Source organism: Trachypithecus francoisi, unplaced genomic scaffold (genome assembly GCF_009764315.1).
Source record: "Trachypithecus francoisi isolate TF-2019V2 unplaced genomic scaffold, Tfra_2.0 Lachesis_group2, whole genome shotgun sequence".
Lineage (NCBI taxonomy): Eukaryota > Metazoa > Chordata > Mammalia > Primates > Cercopithecidae > Trachypithecus > Trachypithecus francoisi.
Genome location: NW_022681465.1, coordinates 14,326,008 through 14,353,066, shown reverse-complemented (window position 1 = coordinate 14,353,066; position 27,059 = coordinate 14,326,008). Strand labels below are relative to the sequence as shown.

The following is a 27,059-nucleotide window of genomic DNA, read 5'->3' as shown; positions in this document are numbered from 1 at the left end:
GAGGGAAAAAAAGTCACTTATTTCTGTTGAAACTTTAGCTGGGCTCTAAGATCTAAATACTTTGTACTTAGTGATGTGTACAAAGTGATTTTTGCCAATATGAATGGAACCACGGGTAAGGGTTCTTCCCAACAGTCTACTCTGTCCTGAGGGGCAGCAGCTGGAGTTGGACGGAGTTGTGTATATCCCACGAAAGGCTTTTGGTTTTGATGTTAAGAACAGGATCAGAGTAAGGTTATTACTCGGAGGAAGACAGGAAGTAGATTAAGCAGTTACTGTTGCCCAGAGATTAATGAGGTAGAGACAACATTATACCTAGATATTTGTAAATTTGCCCCTTACTTTAAAGTCTGTATTATTTTATCTATATCGACAAGTTACAATCAGGGTTGAGACAGGAAAAAAGAACACTGACCAGCAGCTGCTCTAAGAAAAGCATTCTGAGGTGCTTTCTATGTGTAATTTGTCTCACATCCCTTAGAGACTGTATTATTCCTATATTGTAGCTAAGGAAGTTGAGGTTACTACATAGTAACTTATCCCAGATCACTGGGCAAATTTAGGGGGTAAGTTTGTTATACTATATTTTCTCAACTATTTCAATAAAGATTATATTTTTATAGAAAGACAAAACTGACTAGATCTCTATTTTTGGATATTCCCACCAATGGGAAGACCACCTGTTTTTAAAAATCAGTATGCCACACTAGATACTATAGTCTACGTAAAGACATAATGCTACGCCAGTACGTGGCAAGTGATGCCAAGGTCAAATCTAATGCTCAGTCACACAGGGGCTGATGATGCAGTCGACAGTTCTAGGCTGTTAGTTTCCTCTTGCTTTCACTGGCTGGTGGACATATTTAATTACTCATTTGTACCCATGTCAGAAAAATAAAATAAAGAAACCAAATGTTTAAGAGCATAGAGAGAGAGTTTAATGCACTGAAGAGTGCAGCTAAATAATTCAATATTAAACAAAAATTACTGAGGCATGATCATATACGTTAAACTTTCTACTCTAAAATGTCACATGTTGGATTTTAACCATTCTCACTGACAAACTTGAAGCAATCCCGGACTTGTGAGATGCTGAAAAGCTGAAGGTCACTCATACATTTCTGGTAGTAACGTACCATGGTACACTCATTCTGGAAAACAGTTTGGCAGCATCTTTTAAAAACTAAACATGTGCCTACAAAGGACCCAACAAATGCACTCCTGGGCATTTACCCCAAAGAAATGAAAACCATGATCACGCAAACACCCAGACAGGATTGTTCGTAATTTCCGTATATTTCCCTGTAATAGCCAAAACCTGAAAATAACTCAAATGTCCCCAATGGACAAATAGTTAAATAAATTGTGATATATCTAGACCATGAAATACTACTCAGCAATAAAGAGGAAGGAACGACTGATACATGCAACAAAGTGGGTGTATCAAAGAAATCATGCTGAGTTAAAAAAAAAAAAAAAAAAAGGCCACCTCAATAAGTGACATGCTGCATGACTTATGTAACATTTTAGAAATAACAAAATAATAGAAGCAGAGAAGAAGAGATAAGTGGTTGCCAGGGGTTAGAGATGGAGCAGGGGTTAGACACGGCTGAAGGAAGCCAGCACTGGGAACCCTCTGATTATGGCAAAATTCTGTATGGTTCTGTATCTTGAAAGTGATGGCAGTTCCACAAATCTATACATGATAAAAACGCATAGGACTAAACACACATATACACACGGGCACACATACACATCTAAACCTCGTGGAAAGTGAATAAGCTCTGCAGCAAAGTCAGCGTCCTGGTTTGCTTGTGTACTGAGATTACACAAGATGCTACCGCTGTGGGAGGCTTGGTGAAGATGCACAGGACCTCCTTGTCCATTTCTCTCTCTCTCTTTTTTTTTTTGGCAACTTTTTGTGATTCTATAATTACTTCAAAATAAAAAGAAAAAAAAGCTAGGGAGTATGTTTAAAGATAAGACATCTTTGGAGGCACAAACAAATGGTCCTCAACCTAAGATAGTTTCACTTTGATTTTTCAACTTTACGGTGGACTTATTTGGGCATAACTCCATCACACATGTAAGTCGAGGAACATATGGACTTACAACGGTTCAACCTGGGAATTTTCATCTTTGTGATAGTATTAGTGCATTTTCAACAACAGATTTATTGGAATATAACCCTCTAAGTTAAGAAGCGTGTGCATGTATGTGGGGTGGAAATAGGAATGAAAGAAACAAAAAACAAATCATTTTAGAAAATAAAGACAGATGACTCATCAGCACAAATACTTCCAGGAAGGGCAAAAGGAAAGGCTTGGAAGCTGGGAGTCAAATTTTAGAGAACTTTGCACAAAAGACACAAGTCATCTGAAGGAATCCAGTGCACACAAGAGACTGGGATAATTCAGAAAACGACTGTGTTCTGGGCTGCAGAGGGTCATTTTCACATAGAGCAAAAAACCACACCTCCCCTGGGAGAGCCCCCAAGGAGGAAGTCAAGCCTGCTTAGTAACAGGCTCTCCACTGGAACCACTGATAATCAGAGCACCCGTCGGAGGGCAGCTAGTCACACAGTGAGCACTGTGGACCTTTAGCCAGTTTTCCTGTTTTAGTTTAAACACCAGATACCCGATGCAGGCTCCAGCTCCGCAAGGGAAAGAAGGAAAAGAAATCTGGGCCATCTTAAGCAGTGGGTGCTTGAGAGAGCACTGGGTATGTTTTCAATATACTCCTGGAGCAAACTCGGTGAAGACCTGAGGGGCAGAGGAGAGGCAGCTCCAAGAGCCTCACCCAAGAAGCCACAGTGCACCTGCTTCACAGGAACCCTCCCCCAGGCCCGGAGCAAGAAGGCTGGCAGCTCTGGCTTTCTCCCTCTTCTCCCCTTGCAGAGCTGAGCAATGGTCCCAGCACAAAGAAGCCTGGATGCTCAAGTGTTTGTTAGGCATAAAGACAGAGCCAGGCTGGTGTCTGTAACAAAACATCTCCAGGTGGCTGGGAGGCCTTTGTTTTTGACTTCTGAATAAAATGAAAGGTTCCTCTTTTCCCAGCCATTACTCAAAACAAAAACTTGTCCCAGTTCAGTGTGTAAGTTTGCAGAAACAGAACCAAGAGGCTTCCTTTACTTAAACCCAGCAAGAATCACAGCCCAATTCAAGTGGGAATGATTTTTCCTGGGAAACCTTGGCTTCTGAGAACAAAAATCAATGCAAGGGCACTGAATCAATTCCAGAAACAAACTCTGGCTGAGAGCTCAATGTCACCACCTGGTTGCCTCAAATAACCCACACATTTCAAGGTAATTATCAGTTAACTCAGGACCCAATTTTGAGAATGAAGTTGAATGAATAGGAATGAAAGAAAATAGTTATGCTTTTGCTGTATTTGAAAATGGAAATTTCATTCAATCACTAAATCTATCATTAAATCTCAGAATAATGTGCTAGAAATAGACATCACTTATTTCATAGGCTTTCACTGAGTATCTGCCAATTCCAGGAGATAGACTAGTTAGTGGAAACACAAAGGTAAGTGAGACATGGTCCTGGGCCTCAAGGAACTTAAAAAGTCTAAAATGCAGGAGACACACAAAAGCAGAAGCATGTTCTTTTGGTCAGTCATTTAGGTATCACCTCCCTGCACATTACCATTGCCTTGAGAGACACTTTGGAATGAATGAGTGAGTGAAAAAAGTGAATGAACAAATGAACAGGGAAAAATGCATTCAAAAGGAAAGGAGAACAAACAACAAAGGACACACGGCAGGAGCATTATCAACCGCACTGACGTGGACAAATGCCATACACAGGACTGAAGGGAACGCACACTGCAGGCGGACTGAGAGTGGACGACAACGTGGAGGAGGAGAAAGATCCTCCCCAAATCAAACCAAAACTTATGTCAGGCCAATCGGCATTCCTTTCAAATACTTAAACAACAAAACAGAAACAGAACAAAGCACCAGGCTACAAGTATTCTGAAAGGAGGCTACGAACCTCAGGATTCTTTTTAGAGAAAACAGCGTTCTGGAATACTTTCAAATCCGGGCTTGAGGGGCAAACTGAGGCCGAAATCTCTATCAACCACCTGCTGCGTTCTACCTCCAGGTAGAAAATATTTGTCCCCTAGGTAAAATGTGTCCCCTTTTCTCTCTTCTCAGGAACAAGTGTCTATTCTGTTCTCTGGGATAAAAGAATCAGAGTCCAGAGGTCTCAGTTTTTGGAGCCTAAGAGCTTGGTCTTCAACAAGACTTCCAGCAGCCACCTTCTTCCAAGGGTTTCTTAAAGAGATTCCTGAGCTAACGTTCAGTAAACATCACCTTGACTACGTACCTTTTTAAAGTGAGTTGTTACGACCTCATGTTTGTATTACTTGTTCATCAGAAGACCAGGAATTTATTGCAAAAAGAGACTGTGACAACTATACTCCAGATAAAGTGATGAGGAGAGCCACTGTGGAACACTTGGCAGTGAGGAAAACTAACTTCTGACTTCTGTCAGGAGAGCCTTTAGCAGGCAATTTCTTAAAAGCTTCATGAATTTGCCTAAATAAAAAAGAGAAGCTACTTTTTTTTTTTTTTTTTTTTTGAGACGGAGTCTCGCTCTGTCGCCCAGGCTGGAGTACAATGGCATGATCTCAGCTCACTGCCAGCTCCGCCTCCTGGGTTCACGTCATTCTCCTGCCTCAGCCTCCTGAGTAGCTGGGACTACAGGCGCCCGCCACCGCGCCCAGCTAATTTTTTTGTATTTTTAGTAGAGACGGGATTTCACCGTGTTAGCCAGGATGGTCTTGATCTCCTGACCTTGTGATCCACCCGCCTCAGCCTCCCAAAGTGCTGGGATTACAGGCGTGAGCCACTGCGCCCGGCCAAGACAAGCTACTTTTTCTGTCTTCCTCTGTGTAATTTTTAATTGTATGATCTGCTTAAGAAGAACAGATTCAGACGTGTTTCTTTTAGCAATTTTTTGTTCATCTGATATGTAAATACATTTAGTGACTTTATGCAAACACCTAGCAAATTAGCCCATCTCTTCTTGACCCATCTAGCTTTTCATTTTAAACGAATTAAACTTGTTCTAAGCTTATCTCAGTTTTCATTCAGTAACCAGCTTCAAAATACAATGACAGAAGACACCATTCTTTCCTGCATGGAAACTACCAAGGATTCCTGGGTGTTTTAGGGCTTTTGTAGAGCACGGAGAAAGAACTGAGGGCAATTCTCAGGCTGGTCAGGGAAAGACAAATCTACTGAGAAAATGGCTGGGGCTAAAAATGAAGTCCAGGTGCACTGAGCGGAAGAAACAGGCAGCATTCCAGCCTGTGGGCGGCATCCCTGAATGTCAATCACACGGGCGCCTGTGTGTCCTGCTCTGCACTCCCTAACTGGGCCCCAATCCCTCCTTGGTCCCATGTTACGTGAGGTGCACACCAGTAAGACAGAGCAGACCGGGGAAAACATGCCAGTTTCTCTGCTAGTAAGATGGCCTTTCATAGACTGCACTAAAAATCTTGCAATCGTAAAAGTGAACCACTTAGTCCTTAAAACTGATTTAAGGTCTCTGTAGTCTACAAACTCATACATACTAGCAGTTCCTATTGTGTAAGTCAATGAAAACAAAATGTATTTTTACTTTTAAATAATTTCCAAACCTAGTGACAATATGGACTCCATGGTCTTATAAGTGGATGCTCTTATTAGAAGACTTTTCCTTAAAAACGCTGCTGTTACAAAAGTCAATGAACCCAAACGAAGCCTCTGGACAAGAGCTTTGTTTCTGTGTTTGAGACAGGGTCGTGCTCTGTCACCGAGGCTGGAGTGCAGTGGTGTGACCTCTGCTCATTGCAACCTTCTTCTGAGCTCAAGTGATCCTCCTGCCTCAGCCTCCCAAAAAGATGGGACTACAGGTGCCACCACACTCGGCTAATGTTTTTAAAAAATTATTTGTAGAGAACAGCTTTTGAAAAAGCACTTTCCTTCCACTTACCCTTTAGTGTCTGGTTTCTGGAAACCACTGCCAAATTGAAAAGGTGGCTTAAATCACAAATACCGCTTGGTGGGAAGAGTCTTCTGTCCTATAAGAAAGCTAGATGCTTACCTCAGACTGCTAAGCTGCTACAGAATATGGCCAGGCATGCCACACAAATACCAGCTCCAATCACCTGGCCCTGGAACGTGCCACAGATGCGAAGCCCTCTGCCCTCCGCCCCTTCCTCTCCATTTGGCCTCTCAGCCACTCGCAGCTGCCTGACACTCTTCCTGCCTCTCCCTTATGGCATCTACGGCATCCAGGGCAGCTGTGGTCACTGGGCCCTGAATGAGGAACCTGTAGACTGGACACCCTGCCCAGGTCCTGCCCTCAAAAGGATCCAGACTGCTGTGCTCCTGGCCCGTGTTCTGTTGATGTCACGGCTTAGTGAACTATGCCACAATCTGTTTTCATCCACAGATCACTTTAACCCACTCCTTCCCTCTCAGCTAGGGTGTAAAAACATGTAAAGTAACACACAATCACACGCATGACAAAGGCCGTTAACAGGTGTATGTGGAGGGAGCTCTAGAAGGTACAAGGGAGAGTACTAACTACACCCATCCTTGTCTCAAAGGTGCCGGAAAGTCCTGAATCCAGGGATACTGTGTTGAGAGGGAGGGGCCCTGGAAGAGGAGGACACAGCACAAGACAGGCTGCAAGGAAAAACGTGGTCTATGTTGTGAGGACGCAGAGGTATCAGGCTGCTCCCCACATACAAGAAGAATCACTGATAGTTTAAAAGCAAGGGTACGGCCTAGTTAAATTTCTATTTCAGAAAAATTACTCTGGTAGCAGTGCCACAGGGAGGCTGGGGCAAGGAGCCAGCAGAGGCTGGAGGACAGCAAGAGACAAACTCGGTTCAAGAGAAGTGGGAAACTCACAGTCTAGTGGCACGTGCAGCAATGACTAGAAACTGCCACAGAACAATGTCCACTTAATGTATCTCCTCAGAAGAAAATAGCCTCTTTGTAAGTATTTTCAAGAGCAATTTGAGTGATGGCATTCTGACGAGCAGGAAAAGAAGCTAGTTGTGCCAGTTTCTATCCTGATGACCATCTCAGGACCAAGAAGCACCAGGCCCCTGGCAGAAAGGACCGAGAGTGCCAGCTGCCAGCCTAGGGCAGGACTGAGCGCAAACCCCAGGGGTCCCAGCAGTTTGCTGCGTACTCTCCTCCACTCCTTCACAGCCTCACAGGGTTTCAGAGGGAAACCTGCAGTTCCAACATTCCAGTGACAAATGGCCTGAGGACTAACTGCCCAAGATCTCAGAGCTGGTAGAGACTTTAAAGGAACTGGTGGGTCTCCGAGCGCTGATGCCTTGAAATGAGGCAAGCCAGGCCTCGCCCTCCCCTCTTTCCCCAGTAGTCCTCCGCTTCCAGATCCTTCTTCCCATCCTATGACCACAGGTTTCCATGTGCACAATCCCCAGCTGCCCAGAAGGGTCCCTCACTTCCCATCCATCAAGAGCTGCATCAGAATATGTTAGGATCCTCCGCGAAGGTCCTCAGTGAGGCAGGGAGTTTTCTTTTTTACACAGATGTAAGGTGTGGTAAGTTGACATCCCTACTCAATTTGTAGTCACCCTGAATATGAACCTTTATTTTAAATTCTTTTTTCCTCAAAAGCTACATAGTAGTTTCCTTCATGTAACTTTGTATGATTTCTACCAAGAATAACATCTATATGCGAAGTATAATTAGTACCTACCTATTTTTCTTTTCTTTTTTTTTTTTTTGAGGCGGAGTCTCGCTCTGTCGCCCGGACTGGAGTGCAGTGGCCAGATCTCAGCTCACTGCAAGCTCCGCCTCCCGGGTTCACACCATTCTCCTGCCTCAGCCTCCCGAGTAGCTGGGACTACAGGCGCCTGCCACCTCGCCCGGCTAGATTTTGTATTTTTAGTAGAGACGGGGTTTCACCGTGTTAGCCAGGATGGTCTCGATCTCCTGACCTCGTGATCCGCCCGTCTCGGCCTCCCAAAGTGCTGGGATTACAGGCTTGAGCCACCGCGCCCGGCCACCTACCTATTTTTCACACACCAAATAACATTATTTCTTATCATGAGATGAGCTGATTAACAGGTGCATGCCTATGACATTAGCTTTAATATTATTTGTACCAGGTTGGCTCTGGCACATTTAAACTCAATATTAGGTAACACTCAGTTTACCAGCATCTGAGAGAAGTCTAGTAAAATCCAGAGGCAATTATGACGGTAGCCATGTGACAGGTTCACACCCAGGAAGGAAACCCAACAGCTCTGATCAACAACGCGCAGGTCCCCTACTTACGGAAATGGACGTTCTCTGTCTCTCCCAACCCTCATGGGTCTTCTCTTTACGGGCAGCCTCAGCAAAGGCAGCCATGCTGTCATACAACAAGGAAGGCCAGCACAAGCCTGGCTTTTCCCTGTCCACACAGACACACTCAGCATTAACGGGCTACATCTTACAACTTGCCACCTTTGTCCACTTTCTTACACTATGACCAAATTCAGGTTCCTCCCAAAGAGGTAAAGACCCTTTCAGGCCCAGATTATATTTTGGTCTTCTGGCGCCTTACCTCTTTCACATGGGTGTGAAAGGACACAGACATGTCCAGTAGGATCTTTCGCTGCTCAACACGCCGAACGAAATCTTGAATCCGGTCTTCCAGCTGATGGGCAGCCTGATAAATCTCTTCGGGGTCACATTCCCCAGTCTGAGCCAGCTGTTCTGCTGCTTCTAGTAATTTATCTGCATTGGTGTACGTGTTCTGCACAAGAGAACATCCCAGAGAAACAGAAGGTAAATGAAAAGCAAACCAGCCAGGCTGGGCGCCGTAATACATAGCAACACAGTCAATTTGTGATATTTCTGATCACTTACATGAATCAAACAGAAAAATATGATGGGGAGAGATGATTTCAGGAATTCTACGCAGAATTCCTTTCCCACAGTTGTTTTAGATTGTTTAACTTTGAACTCCATGGCAAAACCCTTGTATTGAAGGTAGCGATGGACTATCTGCAGGCAATTGCTGTCTGTCTTGGGGCTCAGAGTTTTCAGATTTTTGCCAAGGTGGAGCCAGGAGACGGCCCCCAGCAACAAATGCCTGCTTCGCTTTTTCTTCCAGTTTTATCACCAAGCAGAGAGTTCCAGTCTGTGTCTTTTCATATGATACAATGCTTTATGATAACTCTCGAAGTACAAGTTAAAGGTTAAATTCCAAACAAACATAAGTTGCCGTCCCTTTTCACACATTTCTACTTGTTGGTAATTCTGTGCTCATCTTCCTTCTACTTAAAGCTATATATTTTTTATTTTTCTGTTTTGTTTTCCAGCTTGCATGACAGTCTCGCTCTGTAGCCCAGGCTGGAGTACAGTGGTGTGATCACAGCTCACTGTAGCCCTGACCTCTGGTCTCAAGCAATCCTCCCACCTTAGCCTTCCAAGTAGCTGGAACCACAGACACGCACTACCATGTCCAGCTAACTGTTGTATTTTTAGGAGAGACGGGGATTTGCAATGTTACCCAGGCTGTTCTTGAACTCCTGGGCTCAGGTAATCCTCTTGCTTTGGCCTCCCAAAGTACTGGGATTATAGGCGTGAACCACTTTGCCTGGCCACATTTTTTGAGAAAAAGGAAACACTAACTATAATGGCTCTAAAGTAGCCAGAGTTTTAAGGAGCTCAAAGTATAAATACATGTCTAAAATACTCCAAAAATCACTTTAATTCCTAATAATCGGAGGCTGTAAGTGGGTTCCTCCAACAGGAAGGCATGCGAGAGCCCTGATGCTGTTAAAGAAAGCTACTGCAGAGGGGTCTGCCAGTGGAGAGGAGCCCTGGGAAAGGCTGGGGAGTGTGAGGGCAGGAAAGGAACAGAGCTCAGGCCTTCTAAGAAGGCCCAGAGAGTGAGCTTTTGGGTTCCCTTGAGAAACAAGGTGAACCCGTATCCTTCTCAGAGATGTAAGGTGCACAGGGAAGGCGCCTCATCCGTGAGGGTCTGAGCAGAATGTGAGGGACTCCCAGTTGGGAGACTGGTTACATCAGCAGGATGGAATGACACAAGTAAGCCAATACCCGAGGGACAATGGGAGCCGCGTGTCTTTATTTGAGAAAAGGGAGTTATCAAGATAGAAAAGGAGAAAACTTGAGTGAACTCTTGGCACTGGGCTGGAATTGGAGTTATTCGTGCGAATACATGGTTTTTAACAGACAGGTGTAAATGTGCATGTGTACACACACAGGAGACAGACCTACAAAGCAACTTTCACCTATGGAACAATTCCTGACTGCTTTCCAGGGCTTCTCTCATCCAGGCCCTCCCCTCCTATGGCTGGCACCTGGGCCTCTGGGCACAAGAGTGGGCACCCCTGTGACCGTGGTCAGCCGTGAGCACCAAGGGCTCTGCTGTGGAGGGTCTGCATGTGCTCTTGCCCACAAAGGTTCTCTGACCATCAGAGGCCGCACCTGCAGGTGGCTTCCTTCCAGGGAAGACGGCTTGGAAATCCCTGCTTACCCCCGGCTGAGTATCCCCTTGGAGTCCCTGTGTCTGCATCTCTCTCATGGGCACAACAGGGCCTCCATGCTGAATGAAGCTAACGGTGTAGCAAGCCGTACAGAGAACCCAGAGTGCCACAGACACACATTTCTAAACAGCTGAATCCTGTTTTCCTACGATCACCACTACAGCTTTGGAATTGTGAACTTTTCATATTTGAGAAGTGGATCTAAAGATGACAGAGCCTCCCAACAGCCAAGTATTACATTTCTGAAAGCCTTCCCACCTCTGATCCAACAGGTAAAGATATTTTTTAAAATGTCCCAAAGAAACAAGTGCATTTCCAAATGATGTGAGACATGAATCAGCCATCATTTATTTTCCTTTTCATCTTGTGCTTGAAGAATATGAGGCAGCACAAAAGGTGACAGGGCTGGTGGGGCGTGCGTCAGCACTCATGCCTCTGAAACCCCCAGCCAGGTTTTCCCGGGAATGAGACCTTCCCTAGGTCCTTCTGCAACCGGAGAACAGAGATTTCCTTGTGCTAACATCAACCACACTCATCAGAAATGCTACCGTTTTGGTACCTAACACTGTGCCTCACAAAAGCAGCAGGACATGGACACTACCTGATTCCCATTTCACAGGTGAGGAAACCGAGGTACAGAGGGGTGCAGTAACTTCTCCACCAAGTCAGTCAGCAGAGCTGGGGTTGTTAAAACAACTGGCACCTAAGCCGCAGTTTCTCACACAAGGGGAGAAACTGAGACACTGGACTAAAGTGGGGAGGATATCAGGTCAGAGAGCGTTTGAGAGTCTGAGAGACTGGGCTTCTCCTGTCCAATTCCTACTATCCTGTTCCTGAGGCATCTCACGCTGGACCCGTTTTCTGATGCGTGGTGTGGGGGTCATCCCTGCCATGGGGATTAAAGGGAATAAGGTAAGGCCAGGCCAGGGTGGGGACCTAACTGGTGTCCTCTTTTTCTTCAGAACTTGGTAGGACTCAAGGAGACAAAAAGAGCCACCAGAAGGCAAATGTGCACAAGACCTTGCTCTTCCTGCAATCCTTGGCTGCAGGGCTGTTTCTCACTGAAGATCACCAGAGGCTGTACTTAGAATTCAATGGAAAATAAGGGATTTTGGGATCTTAGAAGAGATAGGAAAAAGAAGGAAAATGAGCATTTGAGGCCTAAATACTTTCATTACATTTGCTTGGTTTAAAAGACAACGAAGTCTGCATACTGAAAACCTCCAAGGTATTTTATTAATACAGAAATGTAATGACAAGAGTGATGGGCCAGTACATCTACAGTGCAAATTAAAAGCCCCAGGTAACTTAAATTATCACCTAAAAGGCACACAAATTCCCAGGGATGTCTTTTCATCAGTCAAAGGAAAACACAGCATCCCAAGAGCCAAGCTCACCGCCCCTGCAGCATGTGCACTGGACAGAGTCAGCAGCACCACACAAGTGCTAAGAGCGGACCCAAGAAGTGCTGTGGATTTCTCCAGACAGCAAAACACAGACAACTATCTGTGTCTCTCAGCATTTGACCAGACACACACTTCTGTGTGGTGTAGGAGTGGGAGGGTTTTAGCGAGGTGAAGTGGCCTGGGAGTGATACAACTCCAGCATCCTCCGGTGCTGCTTTTCAGTGCCGCTGAGGATTGCAGGAAAAGCCAAGTCTCATTATTTTCCACTGGATTCCAAATACAGCCTCTGGCCGTCTTTAGTAAGAACTGGTCCTGCAGCTGAAGACTGCAGGAAGAGCAAAGTGGCAGGCGCATTGGCCTTCTAGTGGCTCTTGTCCCGAAATGTAAACACAAGGCTAGTATTCACCAAAAGATCTGAATAATCTGAATGATCGTACTGTTCTGGGCAAAGACAGCACCAGGGGCGCCTGCTGAGTGTCAGGCATTTCTACATCATGCATTCTCATCACAGCAACTTGGTGAAGGTAGGTGCCAGGCATCACTTTACAGCAAGGAAAATCGAGGATCCAAGAGATGAAACTTTCCACTGTCTTGCAATCAGAAAGCAGTGGAATCATATTGGTAAATTTTAGAAGTATTTTTAATAAGGAAAAATAAGCAGATGAGAAGATTTGGTACCCTGTAAATATGCGCCAATCTAAAGCAAATGCTTGATAGCAAATAATTTACCCTGAATTCTCCACTAGTAATTTATTTTAAAAGATTAGAAACAATACATCTTATATTAGGAAGCGAACTTACTGCAAAACAACAGCCTATTTTGTTCGTATGTGTGCTCTAACGGCTGTCACGAATCAGAATTTAGAGCCTGCTACACATGCGGGGACACTCTATATGTCCACGTGTTATGGAGGCAGTTATCCTCCTTGCAAAAGATGAATGAGTTAAGTAATGACCAGGGAGTCACTGATTTGCTTTTCTTCTAAAAATCGAGAATGAACTCAAGGTCTCCTGCTTTCCTAAATGACACACTCTTTTATCCAGGAAGACAAGATAATTACGTGGCACATATGAAAAGCTGTTGACAGAAATGGCTTCCTGGATAATAAGTCTGTGACAGGTTACACCTCTGGAAGGTAACTGGAATCTAGGGGAATAAGCAGAAAAGAGCGAGGGTGGTTTAGGAATTCACAGGGCAGGTACTTAGGAAGGATGCTATGCCAGAGATTTACTAATGATAGTAAAGAAATCTTCTGTGCTCTCAACACCAGATTCTTCCTTGAACCTGAGTTTTCTGGGCTTTACTGGCTGTTTTAATCATAACTTTTTAAATCTAAAAAAGGAACATTAACATGAAAGAGTATCTTCCTTTTCTGACAGTCATTTGCAAAAAGCTTCGCATGAAAAGTATTTTTTATTTCTTTTTTTACACTAGCCTGTGAAAATGCACGATGGCTCTTCATACCACACACACACACATCAGTTAGCATGGATTCATTCAACAGGATAGAGCTACTCACAATCACTGTACAAAATTAAGAAATGGACCTTCAAATTAGTCACGAGGAAATTCTTGACTCTGCAAAACTGCATGCACAATGGATCCAAGAGCTTCCTGAGGTGACTGCAGCCGTGTCTAAAACAAACTCTGAAACCCAGGGCCCCTGCAGCTAGGTCTTGTGTCTGCAGAAGTTACACTGTATGACTCGCTTCCACCACGTAAACATGAGGTTCAAATTCTGGGTTCCTCCTTCTCAGAACACCAGAATTGTTCTATATAATAAATCTACATTTAGGACATTTTTAAATGAATTCAACCATAACATTTCACCACTTCCTTTGTGAATCTCTGCTGTGTTACTTCATCATCAAGCCACAACTCACTAGTTTAAAGAAGTTGATTATAAGAAAAATCTTATTAAATAAATTACTGGGTCTATTTTTCAGATCAGAAAGTTACCCGTAGAAAGGTTAAGCAACTCGTCCAAAGTCACTCGGCCAGTGCTCAAACCCCACAAATCCCACATTCGGAACACACTGGACTCCCAGCTCCTGTTTCCTAAGCACACACAATTAAAGAAATGCAAACAGGACAAGTAAGGCTTAGCCTACTATTACAGAAACACAAAAGGAACTGTTATTTCCTGACTATAAATTGGAATTTCACAAAGTAGTCAAAAGACACTGGTACAATAAACAAGACAAAAACACCCAAGCCACATTTCTGTTCCAAGAACATCACATTTTAGAAAGGGTCACCTGACCAAATCATGTTTCTGCCAAGGCAATGACAATTTCACTCTGAAATCGGAGCATTTACCTCATCTGAGGTGTCAAACGCATCGAGCTAATGCTAACTTATCTCAAATGTGGTTAAAACTGTAATCCAAAATCAACCGCTCGGGTATTTACGGGATAAAATAATGGAAGCCATTGTTGTACCTGTGCCACTTCTTCAAAATCTTCATGACGTTTCTGCAATGCTCTGGCCCGATGAAGAGATTTCCCCACACCTGTATGTTTGCTCAGAAATGCTTCTCCGTGGTTCTCGATCCAGTCTAGCACCTACAATGAAATACAGGTACAAATGCCATAAAAACAATGTCCTGCCATGTTCAATGTTTAAGGTTATCCAATGAAGACCCCTTCTGTTGTCAAAGCTCTGTAAGAAACAAGAAGCAAATGAGAAAAAAACAAAAACGGGAAGAAGTAATTGGATACTTATTTAACACACTTGATAATTACAAGCTGGTAATTACATCAGCTTTCCCATCAGGACTTTAATCATCTCTTACATTAAAAGTGTAAATCTTTCTATGTATAAACGTTGCATGCAAAATGATTAAATTAAATCTCAACTTATCTATGCACCACTGAGCCACCAAACTGACTGGGTTTTGTATAAGACAGTGATTAGGAAGTCACACAGGGCCAATTTAACTTAGCAATTTTACAAGGCTTAAAGCTACACTACTAAGGCAATTCAAGTTTAACTAGAGTCATTTTTTTCCCATCTCTTCTTTAGAAGACTCAAAACACAGTAAGTAAAACCTAATGCTTACATGCCTCAGTCTTGAGCTTGGATAATTTATTATTTAAGGTGCTGCAAAAGCTAAGCATTTCATGAATTTACTTGAAAGTTCTTGCTAGGTGAAATCCACCACACTAAAGAAAAAGTAAAAGCAAAGCAGTACCATCTGATGTTTTAAAGTTCGTAGTTGGAACTGAGTGGTTCATTGGGTCTCATACTTAAATCACAAAACGCTGACAATATCTAACAAACAAGAGTTGAGCCATGAACAACACGGGTTTGAAATACACAGGCCCACTTTGTTGTTGTTTTTTTTGAGACGGAGTCTTGCTCCGTCGCCCAGGGTGGAGTGCAGTGGCTGGATCTCAGCTCATTGCAAGCTCCGCCTCCCGGGTTTACGCCATGCTCCTGCCTCAGCCTCCCGAGTAGCTGGGACACAGGTCCACTTTTATGTGGTTTTAAAACATAAGTACAGTCAGCTTTCTGTACAGAAGGGTTCTGCATCTGCAACCAGATGTGGACTGAAACTACAGTATTTGCAGAATGTGAAGCCCACACATACAGAGGGCCAAGCGCAGGACTTAGGCATGCACAGATTTTGGTATCTGTGGGCGGTCATGCAGACACTGAGGAACAATAGTATTTACGCTACATCAAATGCCCACTTTGTCCTCTTTGATGGAGAGGAGATAACTAGCAAAAAACTAAGTCAGTGCTGTCTTTAGCTAAAAACTAAAAACTTTAAAAGATTTTAAGTATTTAAACATATTTGTTAATACACAGCAATAGTACTGAAGGCTCACTCATACTTTGCATGTTGTAACTCTGGTGCTCTCTTTGTCCATTCAGTCTGCTCTAACAAAATACCTTAGACTGAGTAATTTATAAACAACAGAAATGTAGGGCTTCATAGTCTGGAGACTATGAAGTCTAAGATCAAGGAGCCTGGAGACTCAGTGACTGGTGAGGGCTTGTTTCTCACTGAAGGCACCTTGTACGTGTCCTCACATGGAGGCAGAGGCAAACGAGCTCTCTCAGGCTTTTTCATAAGGGCACTAATGCTGTTCACAAGGGTGAAGCCCTCATGGCCTAATTCCCTCCCGGAAGCCCCAACTCTTCTGGAGTATATTTCAACATGAATTTGGTGGGACACAAACACTCAGACGATGCAGATCGAAATCACCTTGGACTAAAGAACAAATGGGCACATGCAGCAAAGACAGTGGGCTAGAGGGCAGTCTGGGAAGCCAACCAGTCAAGGCTCTGCTAATGGCAAAATAAAGGGGGCTTAGCTTGTGGTTCCTTGCCCTTGATCAACTGTACTGTGGAGAGATCAGCCATGTTCATAGATATAGGGGGAGAAAAAGCAGCAGCTGGTGAGGATCAGAGCCTGACATGTTCTTCATTGCTCCAAACCACCGACCTTCACACCTAAGGGCCTGGCAGAGGGTCCTTTCTGCTCAAGGTCTAGCAAAGTTAGTATTACAGGTAAACTGCAGACCTTGACAAACCTCTCGAGGTCCTCTGTACAGACCCTTGTAGAACTGGCAGGCACTGAGATCAGAAGTGTGGGAGGTGTGGGGTGGGGGTGGAGGCAGAGCCTGGTCTCATTTCCACCCCTCCATTTCCAGCCCCCCTGTACAGAGACATAGAATTTAGCTGTGTGCTCTTGGGCAAGTTCCTTATTCCTTCTCAGCTTCAGGTTCCTTACCTGCCCAGTGGTGATAATGACGGGTAGCGGTGAGCACTCGATGACCTCTATGTCAAACATCTTAATGTCAGTGTGGCAAACGGCATCCCTGCCTATAACCAGAACTCATGGCAAGCTTCCATCTCATTTCAAGCTCCTGATGGCACAGGCTGCACATATTCCATTTTAACTAATGTATTTAGTACATTATTTTAACTAGAGTATTGAGTGCATTGTTTTAACTAGTCTATTGAGTGCATTATTTTAACTTCTGTATTCAGCTCGTTGTTTTACCTCACGTATTGAGCGCATTAACTAGTGTATTGAGCACACTGTTTTAACTAGCACAATGGGTGCACTGTTTTAACTAGTGCATTGAGTGTGTATTACTTTAACTCGTGTATTCAGCTCATTGTTTTAACTTGTGTATTGAGAGCATTAACTAGTGAATTGCACACATTGTTTTAACTAGCACAATGGGTGCACTGTTTTAACTAGCCCATTGAGTGTGCATTACTTTAACTTGTATATTCAGCTCATTGTTTTAACTTGTGTATTGAGCGCATTAACTAGTGTATTGAGCACATTGTTTTAACTAGAGTATTGAGCGCATTGTTTTAACTAGTGTATTGAGCACATTGTTTTAATCAGCATATTGAGCTCATTGTTTTAATTAGTGCATTGTTTTAACTAACACATTGTTTTAACGTATGGGGTGCACATTACTTTAACTCGAGTATTGAGCGCATTGTTTTAACTAGCGTACCAGGGCGCACTTTAACTCATGGATTGAGCTCATTACTCTAACTAGTGTATTGAGTATATTATTTTAACTCATGTATTTAGCACATTTTTTTTTCTTGGGATTAAAAGAAGAGTGCTGTAAGGTATTGCTACACTCGCCACCTGATTTCGAGGCAGACAAACAGCTGCTGAGTTGTTCGTCCCACAGTCTATTATATTATAAAACACAGGTCCGTTCCACTGCTAAAAAAACGTCTCAAGGACAACTTCTGGACCTCTCAGCCTTGAGAATGGATACATTTAATAGAATGTGCTTCTGGGCATGAGGCCAAACCATGCAAAAGAGAAGTATCAAATATTTCTAGCTTGAAAAGAATTTAGAGGTACGTAAGTGACACCTCTGCTACAGTTCACTTGCCTGTAAGATCTACAGGAGGGCTAAGGAGACTCTTTAAAAACGATATAGTATATTCTGTATATTACTCAACTTATGTAAAGAGAAAAATTAAGTCACCAGTAAGCAGCAAACCTAATGATTACTGGAAAGTCCATAGAGACTTGAAATAAGGGCACAATTTCAAAAAATAAAAGATAACATTATTTAGTAGAAAGGGCTAGAGGAAGCAAAATACAGTATTTTAAAATTAATAGAAATTTGTTTCTGGCCAGGCACAGTGGCTCACACCTATAATCCCAGCACTTTGGGAGGCCGAGGTGGGCGGATCACCTGAGGTCAGGAGTTTGAGACCAGCCTGGCCAACATGGTGAAACCCTGTCTCTACTAAAAATACAAAATTAGCCGGGCATGGTGGTGCGCACCTGTAATCCCAGTTACTTGGGAGGCTGAGGCAGGAGAATCACTTGAACCTGGGAGGGAGAGGTTGCAGTGAGCCGAGATCGTGCCATTGCACTCCAGCCTGGGCGACAAGAGTGAAACTCTGTCTCAACAACAACAACAACAACAAAAATTAAAAAAAGAAAGAAATCTGTTTCCAAGTATTTTAGGAAGTTTTAAGTTGGAAATAAAAGCTGCTATAAACCAACCACTTAGGATTATAATGGGCATTTTTCTTTTATCAGTGATTCCTTCGGACAGAAATATAAATACCAGGTGAAACTGTATTTCCAATAAACATGAAAATAAATCAAAGGAATATGTATAAATTCCAATAATAATTTCCACTTTATTAAAATAATTGCAGACAGCTATGAAACCCAGCTAATATTCAAAACCAAACTCCCCATGAGGCTGTTGATTCTAAGTATGGGTAGATTACTCAGATTACCAAGTGATCCTGAGTCAATATATCTGGTCTAAGTAACATTTTAAAGACACGCTTGTGAAATCTTTCTATTTAAAACATACAAAGATAAGCGAATTACAGGCCTTTATCCAGTCCAGCCAGCTGTACCTCCATCCCCTTCCCACACAGTGCTGTCATCTATTTACTCTGTGGCCTCAACTCCATTGACAATAAGGTTGGCCTGGGGCTTGCTGCTTCCCTTCCAGATGAGAAAGACAAAAGCTGATCCCTCCCCATGGCTACTCTGCACAGGAGCAGAAGAGCAAAGCTGGAGACCCACCACCACCTTCCTCTCTGTTTAGAGGGTGTAGTTAGAGGCTCATTCCTCAGTACACCAGTGCCCTCTAATGGACAAAATGACAGTCCCAAGGTCATGGCTGTTCCAAAGTGGACCACCCACACTTGAAACAGCTACCGTCACTCAGCACCTAAGTCGAATGTCAGAAGGCGGAAAGCTGTTCAGAATGTTTAGCTTAACTCCCTGTTTGTAATGAAAAGGTAAACCAAGGCCCTAACTGCAAGACTGAACGTGATGGTGGTATGATCATGGTCATTTGACTAGCAATCATCTCGCCATCTGAGCACCTGCGTGGAAGCAGCCCCTGACCTAAGGCTGTGCGTGTGGTGAGCCATCCATCCTCACAGTGAACCAGGGGTGGGACAACCCCTATCCTCCTACAGACGAAGACATAGGCAGGGCCCTCCATGACTTTATAAGCCCAAGTGTGTGCTAGAAGCCAGGATGCCTGCCTCAGGGCTCATCCTCCTGTCTACACTGCCTTTGCCCTGACATACAGGTGAGATGAGAAAGGAAAGAGCTCCTCCACTTTTGTTGCAGAACAGTTCAGGCTATTGGGTAAGTAACCTCTCAGGAAATGATGCTGTCACAACGCTCAGCAAAACTGAGTTAGGGTAAATCTGCAAGCAGTTACCAGTCCTTGATTAGATGTAACAGGAACCGGCCACAGGCAATGCTTCCCCTGAGTCCCGCTGCAGAGTTCTGGCCATCCTGTATAACCTATCTGTAAAATCATTTTCTGTAGTAGGTCCCTACTATCTAATACTCAGTATTTGTGGACTTGTAGAGTATTTACGGATTCCCATTTCTAAGTAATTACTATTTAAAAATTTGTTTAAAAATTTCTCTCTCTCTTTCTCTCTGCTATGGTTTGTTTGGCCCCAGCAAGTCCCACATTGCAATATGATATCCAGTGTCAGAAGTGGGACCTAGTGGGAGGTGTTCCAGTCATGGGGGCAGATCCCTCATCAGTGGCCTGGTGCCACCTCAATGGAGGGAGTGAGTTCTAACTCTTAGTTCCTGCAAGAGCTCATTGTTGAAAAGAGCCCATCGCCTCCCTCCTCTTTCTCTTGCTTCTCTCTCCATGTGTTCTGCACATGCAGCTCCGGCTCCCCTTTGTGTTCCACGCTGAGTGGAAGCAGCCTGAGGCCTCCCCAGAAGCACATGCTGGTGCCACGCTTCTTGTACAGCCTGCAGAACCGTGAGCCAAATAAACCTGTTTTCTTTAGAAATGACCCAGCCTCAGGTATTCCTTTATAGCAACACAGACTAAGAAACACATACTAAACCCTCATCAAATAGGAGAGTACTTCAAAGCCTACCTCACAACAACATACAATGTGAAAACCAACGTAAATGATATTTTTCCTTTAAAATGCAGAGGTGTTTGTTGCAAATACTTCCTAGAATAGTTTTCTGTCATTGTCATGCATCGTGTCATTGTCATCAGCTCCATTTATTGAATGGCTGTTCTATACTCTGCTTGGGCGGGGGGGCAATACAGGTCCATGATCTCAACCACAGAAAGCTCTGAAATTCCAAATATTCTTTCAAAACTTGGTTCTAAAAATTCATCTGTCAATAAAACCTAACCTGAGGGTACTTATAGTCTTTACTGAGTCCTTAATGAGTGCAAGTCCTTGAATATTCAGCTATAGAAATAGCCACGCATTTGATTATGGGGGGCTGTCCAGATGCCACTAGAAGTGTTAGTATTATACACTGTGTTACTTTTCTAATCTTTGAGAAATTCTGAATTCTGAATCACAAATAAAGGCTACAAATAAAAAGAGAGCAGACTTTTATCATTATTTCTATTAAGCAAGAAACTGAGGCTCGGGTAAGTAACCTGCCTAAGAAAAGATATTCAAATGGAGGTCTTCTCAACTCCAAGCGCACTACATTCCACTTCAGTTTGTAAATACTGTGTGAAAACCTTTAAAACATTTCTAAAACTAGAGTTCCATCTCTAGAATTGCTACTTGAAAAACTACATAATACGTCTGACATAAAGCAACCAAGAACATAAGCTATCTGTTTTTACAGGTAATTCTGGATCCAAAGAGCACTCAGAGAAAATGGACAATCATCTGTCAACTGCAGCCACGGTGGGGAGATTACTCAGATTACCAAGTGATCCTGAGTCAATATACTGGGTCTAAGTAACATTTTAAAGACACACTTGTGAAATCTTTCCATTTAAAACGTACAAAGATAAGCAAATTACAGGCCTTTATCTACCCAGTCCAGCCAAGAGATAATACATAATGAATTAGTGTGTTTTAAGTCAAATTAATGAGAACCCCTTCTAAGTCACAGCTTACGCAAGCAAACATGAAAATAAGCTCCTCTGATTCTACAATCGATTTAAATAATACATAAAACAAATGAAAAGCAAAGGTAAATCTAAAATACTCTGAATTTGTTCTTTTTTATACAAAGTCAGATTTTTTTCCAGTTGCAAAATATAGATTTACTCCCTGCCAGCCCACATTCTCTATAAAGCCAAATTACCAACCTGGTTCCATTTATTTTAGTTACTTACAGCTCAATCACTGTCTTTTATTTAAATCGCTGGGGAAACTGATAGAGAAATGAACACATTGCATTTTGAGCTTTCTTGACTATCAAATCAATGGCATTTCAGTGATATACAACAAAAGATGACTTGTTGACTAAGCAACATCATTTCAGATCGGTTAAACATAAGTAGGTGGCCATAAAAGAAGACTTTTATGTAGATAATGTTAATTTTTATTAAAGGCTGGTGTTTGCAAGTGCTGTAAGGATAGTCAATATTATGCTATTAATGAAATGTACTTACAAAGTAAAAATCACAAAAGAACTGAGTTTAAATTACTGGAATTCATATATTCATCCTGTGTTAGTCTAGCTCACACTTTCTTTTCTAGTGTTCTGGCGTATTTTACTCATGAAATCACTGGTCTTATTTTTCCCTTTCCTGTGGAGGCCAAGCTCAGGAAGACCCCAGACCGCATCATTTACCCACAGCTGTCTAATCGCCATGCAGAGGGGAAAGGGAGGCCTGAGGCAGCTGAGTGGGGCTGAAGAGTGGTCACTGGAGCTCCTTTTGCCTCCTCACCTTTTCCCTTTCCATTCATTCCCTCCTAAAGGACTAAATGCCCATCTCTCTCTCTCTCTCTCTTCTTAAGTGGCTGTTTTGTTTCACAGTCATGGGCAATTGCAGCTTCTAGGAGGGTTCCCTTCCTAGATAGGAGGGTGGATGATATTAGTGGTACTAATCAGGTGAGTTTATTTCAGGTGTGAGATAATATTAGGGTTGTGGTGTTCGAGTTTAGGTTTAAGGCTAGAAATGCAGTGGTAGCTAAAATAATATATGTGAGGAGGTAGAAAATTGTAATATTCGGGTTGTATGTTAAAGTTGTTATTATTCAGCCTATGTGGGTGATTGAAGAATATGCTAAAATTTTACGTAGTTGTGTTTGGTTAAGACCCCCTCAGCTGCCTGCCATGATAGATAGGATGGATAGGATTAGGAGAATATTTGTATTAATTGATGAATAAATTTGGTATATAATTGAGATAGGGGCTAGTTTTTGTCATGTGAGGAGAAGTAGGCCAGGAATTAAAGGTGTCACAGCTTCCCTTCCCTGTGACTAAAACCACTACTCGAAGATTCTTTCTTCAGTATCATGTTGATTTTACTTTTTGCTTAGCTCCACAAGGTAAGCATCCTCCTCAGACACGGAGCGGTGACACAGTAAAAACACCAAGAGGTTCTCAGTGCTTCTGCCAAGCCACTCGACTTTTCTAAGGCTTGCTTTTATTACCTAGAAAATGAGGGGGCTCCAGCTCCAAATTCTATTGTGTGTGTGACAACTTTTAAAAGTGAAATGAAACAGACACAGAATTCAACACACATCCGTGGGCTTCGGCGACCAGGGGAAGAGTGGCAACTTTTGAGGTCTAGCATTCACCAAGGACTGACAGTGAAGATGTTTTGGGTGACGGGTGTGTGGGAGGGAGCCAGCCCTTTCCCCAGCCTTTGTCCTCTCACTGTTAAATCTGTAGCTCCTTCCTGGCTGGGGTTCCAGTGATGGCTGGATTCCGGTCCCCTCTACTCTGTGCTCACTACTGCAGAAGGTAATTAGGAGCTGGCTCCAGACCCACCAGGAAGATCAGCAGGCGGCCTCTACCTGCACCCAGTGGTTCCCAATCCAAAACTAAGTCTGTGCCTCTACTCAGCACTCTCTAATTCTAACAGAGAACTCAGAGAAGATGGCAATCCTGTAGCCATTCTAATCAAGAGACACAATCGAAACAGCGAGTGTGGGAGTGTAAACAGAAGCAAGTGTTAAACAGCTAGGGCTATATGATTCTGACGAGTGTAATCAGAAAACTCCCTCCTGACTCAACGAGCAGATGACAAGGGAGTTCAGGAACTCAAACTTCACTTAAAAGCTAGGTCTAGTGTAGGCGATGCTAAACCTAGAGCTCGTGAGTCAGGCTTCCTGCAGAGCTGGCTTTTGCAGGCTGAAGGAATAGGCTGGGACCCGAGGCAAATCTGTGAAGTGACTTCTCTACAGACCTGGGATGTATGTGTTGCTTTGCCTCTTAGACATATGCCAACTTCCCTCCTCCAGCTGGAATTAAGCATAAAAGACCCTTATTTTGCATTCAAATAACCAAAATCCTCATGATAGATCTCACACTTTCAAAATTCCCATGCACTGAAATGATCACTTCCTTCCTTGGACACCCCCAGTTCCCCAATATCAAAGATTCCATTCCTTCAGGCAGATCTCCCAGATATAAGACCAACCCTCCCTCATTTTAGAATAAATGAAGCAACTTTTAACAACAAAGAATCTTTAATTAGCAAAATTGGGGAATTTCTTAAATTCCTTCAACTACTCATTCAGTCATTCAACAAATACTGATATCTGCTCTCCCAGACACTTGGGAAACACCAGTGAATGAAACGCTGATGGCTGTCTCTGTGGTCCTCACATTCTTACTCTCCAAGACTTACTCACCCATGACTTGCAGGGGTGTTGTATTAGTCTGTTCTCATGCTGCTAATAAAGACATACTCGAGACTACGTCATTTACAAAGGAAAGATGTTTAACGGAGTCACAGTTCAGCATGGCTAGGGAAGCCTCACAATTATGGCAGAAGGCAAAGGAGAAGCAAAGGCACGCCTTACATGGCAGCAGGCAAGAGAACTTGTGTAGGGGAACTGCCCTTTATAAAACCACCAGATTTTGCAAGATTTATTCACTATCACGAGAACAGTATGGGAAAGACCCACCCCATCATTCAATTACCTCCCACTGGGTCCCTCCCATGACATGTGGGAATTATGGGAGCTACGATTCAAGATGAGATTTGGGCGGGGTCACAGCCAAACCATATCAGGCGTCCATATGGGAACCTAACCAGGTTCCTGGTCTTCAGGTTCACTCCTGCTATCCACCCTCCACTGCCTATAGCACCAAGTTAAAAGGCACAGAATAGGAGGTCCTTTGGGCTTTAAACTCAGTGAGGTGAAATGGGTAAAGTTCAACAGGCCAGCTGTGAGCATGGAGACAGGAAAGACACATACACAGCAGTGAGCACCCACGAAGCCCCAAGATGAACTTGGTGCTGTTCAGACGTCACACACAGTCCTGGCACCATGCACGACATTCGGTGCAGGTAAGCATGAGCTCCTTCAACAGGGACCCAAAATCCTCGTCGTGGGGGCCACATTTTCTGTGCTTGGCCCCATGTCACCTTGCTGGCACCAGTGTCACCTCATACCTCCCCATCCACATTAGGCACCTGCTGCTCCTTGGATGGATCCTGCCTCTTCTGTCCTACTCTCGCTGGAATTCCCATTGCCCACTCCTCAACCTACCGACCTTTTACTCATCCTTCAAACAGCTCCTCAAACTCCACCTGTTCCACGAAGATGTTCCTAGTAGCCCTCAATATAATACCTGCTACTTGCCCCTCTACTGTAGGACCTTTCATTTTTCCTTGTGCGTTAGACACTTGACGTTTGAGAATTCAGAAAAGGCTCTGAGGAACACCCAAATTTGCACAAATCACTGAAATGTAGATATGCCCCATCCAAACGTATATGCTGCAAGGCAATCAGACACCACAGAAGAGGTGGCAAGTTTTATTTAACCCTCACTCATGACAGCACCTTGACAGGCAGGATTCAAATATACGCCTTAGCAAATTATACTCCACAATAACCAAAGACATGAATGTTGCAGATGAGCCTGGCACAGTCAAATTTATTAGACTACAAAACCATCTGCTAAAAACAATCTACTCTTATCAGATTATAAATTCCTTGAGTAAAGGAACTTGGACCCTGTCAACATATTTATCCCTGAAACTTGCAGAGCATCACACATTCAATTAAGGCGTTTTAGAAAGAGAAAAAAAGAATAAAGTCTGGACAATAAGAATTTAGAGTGGACTAGGTTTGCCTGATCAGTTTTTTAAGAATTTTATTTTAAAAATGGTCCAACATGGCCCTGGAGGGTACTGCCAAGAGACACTTGCAAGGGGGTGGTGCTCACACAGGAAGAGCTATGGGGGAAATGGGGGCTCTGCAGAAGGCATCCCTGCTGAGGGGCTTCCTCTAGGGAACTCATCTGGCTTCAGGAAAGCAAACCTATGGGGCTACTCACTGCTCCTGACACGCTGGAGTAACTAAATCTCAACAATCCAAGAAGAGCCAGGCCAGCCGAATGGGTGAGGCAGAAAAACAAGTCTGATGGCATCCCCTTTGGACTACTTCTACCCATCTGAACAGGCAAAGCAAAAATAAGTTACCTTCTTAGAAAAAACTAAAGCATACTCTAAACTAGAAAACAGTGTGTGGCAGTAACACAGCTATTCATTCATTCATTCATTCAACCAAACCTTTGCTGAGAGATACTCTGATACTAAACATAAGGCAATGGAGAGATGCATATTATTTGATCATTAGGAAATGTGATAAAGAATTTCCATTTTCTTTTTAAGTGAACAATGGCAAAGGCAGCCAGCATGTACATCTAGGGAAGTCCTCAGCAGGTCTTCCCAACTCCCCGTCCAGCTCTAAACTGGAAGCACGGTAAGTGTGCTACACACAGCAGCTTCAACCACCTCTCCTGCCATGCCCGACTACCATCCGAAATGCCTTCTACACAGAAGTTATGAATTGGCCTCTGCTTATTAAGAGGGGAAAAAATTAACCACAAAATCAAAATTAACCATGTTTTACAAACCAAAGTCCCTCTCTCATCCTCCCCCATGTGGTTCCTCAGGGCCCACTAACAGACATATTTGTTCCTTCAAATACTTTTCAACAGACAAGCATTTACTCTTCTGGGGTGGTGTGCATAAAACTGTAATCATTCCATGCCTCGCCTATTGTTCAGTAATTTGCTCTTCCTTTTTCTCAATGTATTTACAGCTGCTTTTGCATCACCCAAAGCAATCAAATGAAAACCACTGTGGTGTCTCTAATAGGTCTACTATGTTCTTATGGATTTCGGTTTACAAATTTATCTTCTGCTGGTAACGTCCTTCTAAAGTACTACTATTTTTCTTTCATTTATTCCTGACTTGCCTCTCCTACTCTACACTTAATATGGCAAAAACTTCCCTATGTGTCATTAATTCCTTGAGTTTCAGAAACACAGTTTTGGTTTTGACATCCTACTGTCACAGTATTTGCTCTGATTAATCTTATCAGCCTCACTCTTTACCTCACAAGTCAAAGCCTACAGCGCAATTTCTTGTTCACATAACAAGTCCAAACCATTCCAGATCATTCATCAACAAAAATAATTACCTTCATGAACAGTATCTATTTTCTATGGAATGCTAACAGGACCATGTATGCATTATGTGTATTGCAAAAAAACACCTTCTCCTGCTGACATCCAAGCCAACATGCTGTTTGAGAGGGGGAAGAAAGCTAGCTTAAAGAATTGGCCTCATAATTATCATAATTACCTTTCTACATGTTTGCTGTTTTCAAACTCAAGCACATTAAGTATTTGGCGCCAA

The 27,059-nt window shown here is 43.3% G+C and overlaps 1 protein-coding gene and 1 long non-coding RNA gene across 5 annotated transcripts in view; one reads left to right on the top strand and one right to left on the bottom strand.

The window, feature by feature from the left end:
• Window positions 1-27,059, bottom strand: part of TRIO (trio Rho guanine nucleotide exchange factor) — a 371,755-nt gene that overhangs the window by 164,430 nt on the left and 180,266 nt on the right. For all 4 annotated transcript variants that reach the window (XM_033178811.1, XM_033178812.1, XM_033178814.1 and 1 more), the window contains exons 10-11: window positions 14,394-14,516; window positions 8,595-8,786 (exon numbers count right to left, since the gene is read on the bottom strand). In XM_033178811.1, the coding sequence (XP_033034702.1) occupies window positions 8,595-8,786; window positions 14,394-14,516 (315 nt within the window). The remainder of the gene's footprint in view (window positions 1-8,594; window positions 8,787-14,393; window positions 14,517-27,059) is intronic.
• Window positions 9,761-22,652, top strand: LOC117064762. The gene is made up of 4 exons (XR_004429652.1): window positions 9,761-9,771; window positions 20,726-20,742; window positions 22,090-22,093; window positions 22,422-22,652. It is a non-coding gene; the product is annotated as an uncharacterized LOC117064762 (long non-coding RNA).